Raw genomic sequence first — 11850 nt, 5'->3', positions numbered from 1 at the left:
TATCGTCCCCAGGAACAAAATCTGTCAGTCTGTAGCTTGATGTGCTGCCGTCTGTACATAGAGACAGCTTCCGCTTCGTCCTTTGTAAATGTTAGCAAAATATACCAATCAATAATTGTAAATCTATGTACATGAACTACAACCGCGCTCGATTTTTTAGTATTAAATTGTAATATTATTGTTTTTAGTTTAATGATACTAGTAATATTTGTAACATACTTACGTTTAGTAATTCGTCGTAAGTAGAAGCAATAAAACCTGGACGGTAAGCAACATTTGATGGAGAGATCTTGTGGTGATTTTTTATGCTAAGTGACGGGACGAACAAGTCGTGCGCCTGCTGGTAAGCGACACGCCTGTCCATAACAGTTGTATTGTCACTCAGAGCTTTAAATCGCAAAAATCTTATGGGAACTGCCACTGCGACCCTCACCCTAGAACGTAAGTTGACGAGTCCCGTGTGCCTGTAATTTCACCAGCACCCTTACCCTTCTAAAGTGGAACGCAGTAATGCTCGCATTGCTGCTTGGCGGCAGAAACAGTTAAAGTCGCAGTAGTCATGTAAATAATAGATGTTTATTATTGTCGCTTATCACACACATTTTAGCCATGTTATGGCTTGCTCGGGCATTATCTTAGTGGTTCACACTTCTTTTCCTATCGGTTTTGGTAATTATAACTTTATTATTAAAAAACTAACCTCAAATTACATCTATTTGTCAAATTTTATTGAAATCAGTTACCGGAAAGTACCCGAAACCGGATTCATCCCCAAGGGTGGCACCCCTTAGAGGTGGATGATTTTCTTCAAAATTAAATGGGACCACTATGGAGGTACCCTGTTTCCAACAAAAAAAAGAATCATGAAAATCGGTTCACAAATAGAAAGAATAGTCGCGTAACGTACACAAAAAAAAAACAGTCTAATTGAGAACCTTCTCCCTTTTTTGAAGTCGGTTAAAAATAGAATCGTGACTTTGGGTATATAAGTAAACATATTTGGTTAAATAACTCTACATAAGTACCCGGCTGAGGTTACTGAGCAGCATACATTCCAATACAACGAATTAGTGGAAACCCCCAAGTGACCTTTTTCACGACCATTCCTTTTGCTTTTTGTAGTCAAGTAATAGACATTACATTGTCGAGGGAAAGCAGCGCCTTGCTACGTATAGTAAAAACGTATTATATTTTCTTTAAAAAGTCTATTTTATTGTACAAAAAAATTAAATTCAATTTTAAATATTGCCCTAATGTGGCAAGTACAATACTTGAAAAAAAATGAGTACATGCAACATAACACCGAATAAAAAATTACAGAATTATAAAGCCGTGTTCCTTATATTATAAATAATGACCTTGTTAGTTAATTAGTTTTTACATTATATTTTATCACAAGAAACATTTTCTTAAAATATTAATCAAATTACGTATAAAATGTAACATTAATAATTATGTATATAATCAAATATTTCGTTTACGCTATTATATGTTTTATTCTTTGAACCAGTGACGCAGTAAACATTCAATAAAGTTTGTGATTTTAATGTAACTGTTTATTGATTTGGCACACTTTGAAGTACGAATTTTTAGGTACAATGCAGTTCTTGGTACATTTATAATTCGACGAACTTAGTGGGCTGTAAGTAATGTCGAACGCAATGCTATTGTCTATGTTTCGTTATCATATTCTCTAAACATGGCTATTTTGCAGGGATCCTCTATTTGAAGGCGAAGAATCATGTTACATCTACCTCCTTTGAATTCTGTCCTTTGGGATGTATTTATACGAACTTTACATTAATGCCCACCATGATTTATATATACGTAACTCATTTTGTCAAGATCTACATACTTAACATTTATTATTTCAATTTAACCATTTTGCTTTCGTGATTTTATGTTATTTAATTATAATCCACTATTATCAATATCAACATTTTTGTCACAATTTCTGAAATGTCATTCTTCAACATCGAGTATATAACCAGAAGTAGAGACGAAATGTCATTTAATTTGTTTGAAAACTATTCTGCCAAATCATTACTGTGACAACTGCGCTCCGATTGGCCAGCCCAAGTTCGAAACAATTGACGGGTGTCGTCAACTGTTTCACTTCAAATCGACTAGTTTAACTTGAGCTTTGCTATAATGTACGAAAAATGCAAAACTACATATTGCTTATTGTTGAAATTACCGATGAAATGTGAGTCCGTTTGTTTTGTAATTAGATGTTTTGCTGTTTTTCCCTGACAGCTGAACATCCCTCATTGTTAGAGATATTATCTTTATTACAATAAATACAGAATATTTTTTCACAGGTCACTTGTGGCCCTGTACTATTTCGGTTTTCTAATTTGTGATATCAGCGCAAACGAGAGTTGATATTGAAAAGCGATTTATTATTATTATTTATTTTATTATTCGCCTGATGAGTTGCCAGGGATGGGTGTCCCTTATTTCGTCTCTATTTATCGTTATGTACTCGATGTTCTTCAAATACAAGAAAGAGGAAAACAATAAAAAGGCCCTAATACTCTACCTTGTAATACACCGTACACAATTACTACACATTTAAATTTATATATATCTTAATAATAGATTCTGTAGTCTTATTTACAATCACTACGTACCGTTTTCTATTTTTCAGGTAGGTACAGCTTGAAAAATTTAGCTCTGATTTCATATTATTCCAGTTTACTTAGCAATATATAAAACTGAAAGCTAGCGTATACCTACATTCCTTCTATTATTCAAGTTAGTAACTAATTATGAAATTCCGTGGCAATACTTGTTAAGTCGTTTATTTTGGGGTTGTTTATTATTAACTGTAAAATATATATAATATATAAAATATACATAATTTCAATAAGAAAGAAGATATCCATAATATTAACCTTAGAGCTAAGTCCAAACTCATGGTACCACGATTTCGTTTAACCAAGGTAAACAACTCTTTTATGGGGAACTGTATACGTTTTTACAATAAGATTCCGGAGCATATATTAAGTTTATCATTTCCTAAGTTTAAAAACTGCATTTAAAATATTTTGATCGAAAAATCGTATTACAAAATTGAAGACTACGTGTTAGATAAAGATGTATGGAAAGACGACATGACTCCAGAATCCACACAAATTTGATTCAAAGTGTATTCCATAGCATTTAAGTTTATTCGAAAAGAGCAATCCCTAGAGTTTCTTGCTCGTTCTTCTCAGGGAAGCCAGCATAGTGAACGAGCAGTAGCTTAAATGTGACGTTTTCAAGTGTAAATTTATTTTACCTATGGAATAAATAATCTTTGGCCTTGACTTTGACTGTACAACAATTACTTCGTCTCCCAATAATTAAATTTTAATTCCTAATTCCACGAATTAAGTTGCTTTATATTTGCTTAAATAATTATTTACAAAGTTATCGTTACAATTTTTTGCGATAAGTGAAGGCGACGTTTAAATATGATATCACTTTCTAATTCTAAAGCATATCACTAAATAGATATCTATTTTATTATTTTACAATGCACTAACATACAGTATATACATTTGAGAGCATGTAGAGGCAGTTTGATAGTACGTATATCGAACAAGTATCTACAAGTTATTTTATTTTATCTAATGCTATATTTCGTTTTCACGAACGTAATTGCATTTAGCCCAACGGTTTGACCTACCGACTCTCAAGCAGAGGCCGTGGGTTCGAATCCCGGCTTGCACCTCAGAGTTTCTCGGACTTTAATTTGAGAGCAAAACATCGTGATGAAACCTGCACCTGGAAGAACATTGACAATCCTCGGAAAACGTCTAAAGTTCCCAACCAACAACCCAGCATTGGGCCAGTGTCGCAGATTATGGCCGAAACACTCGTCTGGAGGAGACCCGTGTTCAGCATGCGACGTATAAATGGGTTGATGATGAATTGCTATTTAGATGAGTAAAACTCAATACTCATTATCACACTCGTACAACTTAATTTTTGTGGGTAGTAATTACCATTTTAGAATCGCATCACTATTACTTAAATGCGAGTTAAGCTTGGTGTTTATTAATGTTTCTTTCAAAACATAAGAGACTCAAGGAACCACTAGCTTGGTCTTCACGTGAAACGCAGCTATGGAACTTATATGCGGTGTCATGGGAGAAATGTTTGCAACTATGTGGGGTGTCACCCGAGCAGGCCACATGTGATGATGCTCATGCAGCCTCTTCCGCCCTGCTCCGCGTCCGTTGATACTACGCCTTTCTTCTTCTTGCCGTTGGCATCGTAGTATTTCTCTTCCTGAAAAACGATATGCTTTATCTAAGTTAACCAAATATTAAAACGCTAACAATTTGTACAGGATCAAGAGCACATCAAGCTTGACACTTAAGACTTAAATCCAACTCTATGCCGCTTACGATAAGAACGGTCCAAAGTACAAAATGTTAAGCTTGACGTGCTCTTGACTGTAGTTAAGTTCGATCTTTTGCTGACCTACCCTTTAGGTTAATTTACCTATAAATAAAGTCCATAATGTGAGTGAAAATTAATGTATGTGGAACTTTCCATACATTTATTTTCACACTTTTGCGAAATATTTCTAAGTATCTACAAAAAATAACGAATTGTGTCGAATATATTATTATTACTATTATTGATATAAAAATCGGTCAGACCGAAAGATTCCTTCAATTCAACCTGAACTCGAACCAGCATCTGTTGCCTAACTGCAGCTGTAAGAGAGAGCCGGTTCGTGTATATTGTATACACAAGCCTATTTTTTAAATTCTAATTTTTAATTTAATTATAATTTATAATACTTATAAATCCTTGAAATAAATGTTACAACTAAGTGACAAAATATTTTTTGAGATATCGTAAAAACCATAACACAGTTTTAGAATATTGAATATAGCCTTAGTCTGCTTTTGTCAAATCTGTATTTATTTTTCAGGTACTAAAGACAAATCATCTTGGCAGATTCCAGAGAAGAGCAACACGTGCAAATGATAAAAAAATATTATCAAAATGGGTGTTCTATTGTGGTTTCCGTGGTCGTCCTTCCCAGTCGACTATTCAACGTTTGGTGGCCAAACTCGAGTCGACGTCCTTCAGTAAGCCATCAGCCAACACCCGAAAACTTCGCCGCTGTTCATGAGAGTGCTTAGGAGAACCCGAGGCAGTGTATTACGCGCGCATCGTTGCCATAATAGAACCCATTTTGATAATTTTTTTTTGCCATTTGCACGTGTTGCTCGACGCTGTAACTTGCCATGATGATTTGTGTTTAGTTACTGAAAAATAAACAACAGATTTGACAAAAGCATCCTCAACAATATGGCCGCTTTGAACTGTCAAACCTTTTAGTAACTTAATTACACGACTCAACAGCGAATTTGGCAAATCTATCTTTTGAGTCTGCCAGCAAGAGATTGTTTCTAGCCAGATTACGCTTATATGCTACTTACTACTATTACAATGTGGAAGAATTTATTTTCATTCAATCTTTATGTCTACGAAATAACAGGTTACTGTGGTGACGTAGATAGGTAGGTAAAAAACAATACAAAGATCGAACACTCAGAAAAAATTCCTTCGGTCCGGTCGGATTCGAACCGACGTCTTCTTGCATACCATGCCAGACGCTATACCAACTAAGCCACGGGACGAACCAACGGACCTCACGAATTTTTCTATGTGCTTGCGTCGTGTCTTTGTATTTGGATTTTCAACGACTGTTTAGTCATAGCGCCATCTATGAGAAATCTATGACAGATTTATCACCCAGTTAGTATCTTTACAGCTACCAATCCTGGCGAGAGATGTCGCTATTCACTGTATTAATTAAATTTTTATTGAATTGATATTCAATTATTTTTTGTGAAATTACTCCACTAGTTTGTTATAATTATTAATACAAAGATCGAACACTCAGAAAAATTCCTTCGATCCGGTCGGATTCGAACCGACGTCTTCTTGCATACCGTGTCAGACGCTATACCAACTAAGCCACGGAACGAACCAACGGAGAGTTTTAGGGGTTACCTCAACGATTTCTCCGATCTTGTACTTGGCGAGTATTTTCTTAGCGTCGCTGGAGTGGTCCGCGAAGTCTTTCGTCGCGTCCTTGCCCCCAACTTCCAAAATCGAGGCCTCACCGTCGGGATGCTGGTAATTATTTATTTTTTGTTAGGTGATACTTAAATTTCTGGAGAGTTGTGAGTACATACATAAAATTCAAGCACCTCAGAAAAACCTGGCAATGATTTTTAACACTAGGAACCTGCTGCCGACCTAATTTAAACAAAATAAAAGGTAAAAATCAATAGGTTTATCGATTTTCGTCTAATTACAGAGACGGTACCTAGAGACGATAGGCAAGTACAGATGCGCCTTGTAGAAAGCTTGCCATTCAGTGATAACATTTAATTACCTCGTGGAGGTAAGTGGTGACGTCGTAAACGATGTCCTTCACAATGATCCAGAGCTTTCTATTATCCTTCCCATCTTGCTTGGAAATCTCCGCGCGCGTATACCGGATCACTTCAGCCATGCTGTAAGAAGAAATTGACCGACAGGGTTTACATTGACTCCACGCGTCTTCAAGTGGTTTGTGAAGTGACTAGTTTCTGCGGAACGTATCAACTATATTAATCTGCCCTAAATGGGATAAGGTTTCAAAATTATAAGGTTCATTCTAAAAAGAACTTTACACTTTAAACTCTAAAGTTTGAGCCTGAGATGGACACGCCCACTCAATGTTACTAAAATGTAGTAGGTAAGTATTTTAAGATACTTTCATAGATTTCTCACAGAGTGTGCTACAACAGAAAAGTCGTAAAAAAACCAAAAACTAAGATCTGCACCACTCAGAAAAAATCCTTGGGTCTGCTGGTTCGTCCCGTAGCGTAGTAGGAAGATGATCGGCCTGGTATACTGAAGATGCTGGTTCGAACCCAATCGGATCGAATGTATTTTTCTGAGTTCGATCCAAACTAGTGCAGCAATTTCACAAAAAGTAACTGAATATCATTGGAGTAAAACATCATGATAGTCGGTAATATTATATTTAATATAATTTCTTAAGTATTTTAAGAATTAATATTAACCGGAGAAAGACAACGTTTTTTTGGTTGTTCACGTCTCACCAAGACTATTACCATGGTACAGAATGAGACAAGTAAGGCAACTCCCGCCTGTTCGACGCAGTAATGCCTACTTGTCTCTCGGAGCGTAGGGTTAGCAGATTATTTTTGTTGAACCTGTAGGTTGTAAACATAATTTGAATATTCATCACAGTGTTCTCGTGCTATATTGAAATAGCCTTTATCAAATACAGCACTTACGTATACATGTTTTTATACGGCATCGCGAATTGGAATCTCGATTATGGAAGTACAATTGTGAAATAGTAATTAAATGTTGATTCAAAAATTCTGAATTTGAGGTAAGTACCATTGCTTGAAAAACGTTAACACAACAATTGATGCCATTAGTTGTGTATCTGTATCTCTCTGCGTCGGTAAGTGTGGTCACTCCCTTATACTATGCTATTGCTGTGTTTAGTACATAGTTGATAACCAAAATGAAATATCATGCATATTACCATACCGCACTCGCCAAGACATGCTATCTATCATCAATATAGTAATTAAATAATTAGTGATAATGAAATTAAATATTTGATTGTGTAAATATTAAAAAAAAGCTTATCCGAAAAGGTTTTTATACAATAGGCACTATTTATCGAAGTAATTAACCTCTGGACTTCCTGTAGGCACTATTCGAAACCGTTTACAACATCATGAAGTTTTATAAGAAATACATAAGTACGCCGCTGCATGATGGTTTATTTAGAATGGACTGCTTCTAATCATTCAAGCCTATGTGTTGAGGAGTAGGTGTAAGTTAAATTCAAAGTAAAGTAATTTAAGATTATATTATAAGAAAAACTAACAAAAAGTGAACCGTGCTAACCAAATAGAAAATATTGCTATAGAGTAATAGAAAATGCAAAAGAGTATTTACAAAGGCAACGTGTAACGCTATGCAATGCCGGGATTTATAAATTGAAACCGTAAAAGAGTCGCCACAGGACAGGCTTGGCCTAGTGTGGGACCACCTATAATGATTCACAATACTTTCAGGCATGGCATCACGTTAGCAACGCATGTTTTTGTTAATGTTAACACATACTTAATGTTAATTTAGCATAAGTCTCTTGTTCTTTTCTCTAAAAGTGTAAATATGTTGAAAGTATTATGTTTTTATTTGTGTTTGTGATGCCAAATGAACTTATTCTTATATTCTTACATCTACCCGATCCAGCAGCCGGTCCGTAATACTAGATGTACTTGGCTGTGGTGAAGTGATTGTATTTGGCAGGTGGACTGGGTAATAACCAGAGATGGGAATGCACAGTGTATTCACTTAAATTTCAAGAAAATAATAGTTTCATATAGAGTGAACAATACCTTCTTCTGAAATCCCCGAATTATTATATTATATTTAATATGTAACCAGCAATTACTTTACTAAGGTAGAATTACTTCCATCACCGGGGGACTAGACGTAGGCTTGAGTTCCACCCCTATGTTGTGGATATTCAAAATATTCACACGAAGCGTTATGCTTCCACACACATATGGCGAACGGCTATGGAGTGGAATTCCCTGCCTGCAGACTTATTCCCTGATCGTTGTAACTTGGAACTATTCAAGGCGAGAGTAAATAGACATTATTGAGGTGTGCATGCTCCGTCGTCGACCTCATCATCACTTTATATCGGGTGAGATGGAAGTTAAGTGTGCACTTATAAATATATTTTATAAAAAAGGGTATTTAGAAAGAAAAATATGAATTAAATTTTTTATTTAGAACCATTTTAGAATTATAGAGGAAGGAGTATTCTCCGCTCAATGCTGTTTAGGCAAATATAATCTGTCTGTTCCAATTTCTGATAACAACTCACGGTAGGCGATTACAAAAAGCCCTATCGATTATTTGACATATTACACTATTTATATCTAAACTACTTGTCTCAAGAGGCACCATACACGTCATTTTTACGTTGATTCCATCACGTATATGATAAATTATGATATTATCGCTATTGCTATAGTGCCAGTGTCGTTTATACTTTTTTCTCAAGAAGAACATTTATATCTTCAAGTTATTTCAGATGGAAACTCCGCAATACTGAATCATAGTAAGATCATCTGATTACATCAAGATGCAGGTTGTCGTTTGCATTAAGAAAACAATTTTATGAATGCCAAATTCAAAAACTTTCGGAAATATTGGAGAAATGTGTGTAAAAAAACTAACGCTAAATAATTAAACAATAAGTACTGAATAAAATGCACAAATGTTTACGTTGTCTACTATATATGTAGGTAGGTTTTTGTTTCTGCAGGAAAATAGGATTAGGCCTAACATCCACCAAAACGGATATGAGATAACAGGAGGATGCCATTATTTGGACACGATAGCTCCTCTTCACTTAGTGAAAGTAATCAAATCTTTTTGATTGTTTAAACAGGTTATAAGTTTGTTTGCGGTTTGGAGGTTAAAGGTGTAAGCCGGAGATTTCAGTGCTATTGTATTAATACAAAGGGAGTCGTTTCCTGATTTATTTCTAAATTGCAGAGGCAACAACAAAATAAAATAGAGTTGCCCTTATTGTCACGAATAACCGTACAAATCAAGACAGCCAGAATGAGTATCTAATGTAGGTAATTGATAGATTAAAGGAAAATTAACTATTGTTAAATGTTAGCGTTCTTACATAGTCATCGGTACTTGACCTACGAATCCGGTAATTTTAACTGAGGGTCAGCAATAGGCCTCCAAATGGATTTTAAATTTTAACCACGCGTTTTTTACACAAAAATTTTAGAGAAAGTCACGTTCAAAAAGGACATTTTATGTTTCAAATTGTCGAACAAATTACTCTAAAAATACCTGTTTCACCACAAAGTGAAATCGGTATTTTTAGTCATAAAAACTAACAAGTGCCTATATGATGTTGATATGTATGCTTTGTGGTTCTAATAGTTGTATAATGCAGATATTTTGTATCCGTTTCGTATTTGTACAATTTACGTTTTATGCTTCAATACATAGTACTGTAGGTCTATTTATATGTATACATTGTTCTCAGAATTTGTTTTTATATATATAACACCAACTGGCAGGACCCCGCCAGCCCCGCCACCCTGTTTCAATGTGTCAGGGTGCTGAACTCGAACATTCCCGGGACGCTCCCGCTCCGCCCCTGCGCGGCCAGAGTATTAATGAGGTGTGTAATCAACGGGGTAATCTCAGAGGTTATATGTTTTATAATATAATGTGCTATTCGTATGTTACCAGTTCCGGGACTTTTGTTTGTTTACATTTAGTATTTAATAAATGAGAGAACGGTGTCGTGGCTAGCTTTTTCAATCCGCATACGGTTTTTTATAAAGATTGTTCGTGTAGTATGGGCTGGTCACAATATGAAGTATACTTTTAAATTTTTTTTATTCGTATGCAAAGAAAAATATTGTAATATCATCTATTGACTTGGGTCTCCGCGATAAGGCGCCCAAGATGCTGGCAGCATTCCCCCTTTGTATGGCTATGCTAGTGCGTTACGCGAGGTATCTGCCAGCCCTTGCTTTTCCCAAATAGGTAGGTGAAGCCGAGGTCCTGGTATTTATTACTCTTTGCATTCAACTGGTTAGTGGATATTGAAACACAAACACTATGTAACCATATTAAACAATTATTGCACTGTATACCACGGTTTTTTTCTTAACACTTATTGCATTTGGCCATTGTTACTTATATAATATATTCTTTTCGCCATTTATATTGTCCCATAGGCATGGATTAAAATTGTATATTATTATTTAATCTGAGACATCGCGGTACACCTCAACATTTCAGGAACAAATTGTGTTGGAAAGACTGAGAAAAGACTTGAGAAGACTAGGCCACCGCGGTGTCCAGTGTTATGATTTCGCTCGTTTCCTTGATTACTCTCCTTCAGGGAAAGCTTTCGGTTCGCTTCTTCTAAATGCGGGAATAACCTTCCATCCCCGACTAATCGTTCTTAGTCATTATATAAACTTTTTAAAGAAATCGAGATGTTGCTGCATTAAACTGTAATGAATGATTTTTAATTCCAGTTTTCATTAATTTGTTTGTTTATTAAATGATAAACTACCTAAGCCAGATCCGTTTACCGGTTGTTTGTTTTTATTTTGTCTACAAAATACGTTCGTCACGGATAATTAAACAATTTTAGGCGCTCCACAATTAAAAATGAATATTTGGTTATGACTTATTGTGTTTCCCCGCCAGTTAATGTATTGAAATGAAACTAGAAAAGCAGCATGTATTGCTGAAGCTCCTTCCTTCAACACACTATATTCTGATAATTCAATAAATAGCATTATCATTAAATGTATTAAATATGTTATAAACAAAATGTTTCGAAATGATAATATTAAACATTCTTACCTTCGAACTGAATCTATGTATACCGGCAAGCTGCAGACGTTTCAGACTGAGAGATCTATTGGTTATTTATCAATAAGTATAGATAATCGCATCATGACACATCAACTTATGCGTTGCACTGAATGACGATATTATCGCTATTACCTACAAACAAAAGAATTGGACGTGCTCGCAGACCAGACATACGCATTATAATTGAAACATAATCAGCCGTTGAAAGACAAAAAAATTAAAGTATTGCCCTTCAAGCTTCATTGAATATAATCGCACGACGACGGCTGCAACACTGACACTATGCAATTATTGTTTTTATTATTTTTTTATTATTGTATAATTCTAAGATTATTACCAAATTTGTGAAATTTC

The 11850-nt window shown here is 35.2% G+C and overlaps 1 protein-coding gene across 1 annotated transcript; it reads right to left on the bottom strand.

The window, feature by feature from the left end:
- Nucleotides 1–3188: 3188 nt before the first annotated feature.
- Nucleotides 3189–11533, bottom strand: LOC113227660 (cytochrome b5-like). Its single transcript, XM_026460623.1, has 4 exons — nucleotides 11485–11533; nucleotides 6413–6533; nucleotides 6025–6147; nucleotides 3189–4278 (listed from the first exon to the last, which is right to left on the bottom strand). The coding sequence occupies exons 2-4, from the start codon at nucleotides 6530–6532 to the stop codon at nucleotides 4165–4167; spliced, it is 357 nt and encodes a 118-aa protein (XP_026316408.1). The 5' UTR covers nucleotide 6533; nucleotides 11485–11533; the 3' UTR covers nucleotides 3189–4164.
- Between the last annotated feature and the right edge of the window lie 317 nt (nucleotides 11534–11850).

This window comes from Hyposmocoma kahamanoa, unplaced genomic scaffold, assembly GCF_003589595.1.
Source record: "Hyposmocoma kahamanoa isolate Upper Pololo Valley unplaced genomic scaffold, ASM358959v1 212, whole genome shotgun sequence".
In the NCBI taxonomy this organism is placed as follows: Eukaryota; Metazoa; Arthropoda; class Insecta; order Lepidoptera; family Cosmopterigidae; genus Hyposmocoma; species Hyposmocoma kahamanoa.
Note: the sequence above shows the minus strand (reverse complement) of the source record. Positions and strands in the feature narration are given on the sequence as shown.

Coding starts and splice junctions, on each gene's coding strand:
- LOC113227660 (XM_026460623.1), bottom strand. CDS start 6,532: ATGGCTGAAGTGATCCGGTATACGCGCGCGGAGATTTCCAAGCAAGAT. Junction 6,148..6,412: donor TCACCACTTACCTCCACGAG/GTAATTAAATGT, acceptor AATAATTACCAG/CATCCCGACGGTGAGGCCTC. Junction 4,279..6,024: donor AGATCGGAGAAATCGTTGAG/GTAACCCCTAAA, acceptor ATCGTTTTTCAG/GAAGAGAAATACTACGATGC.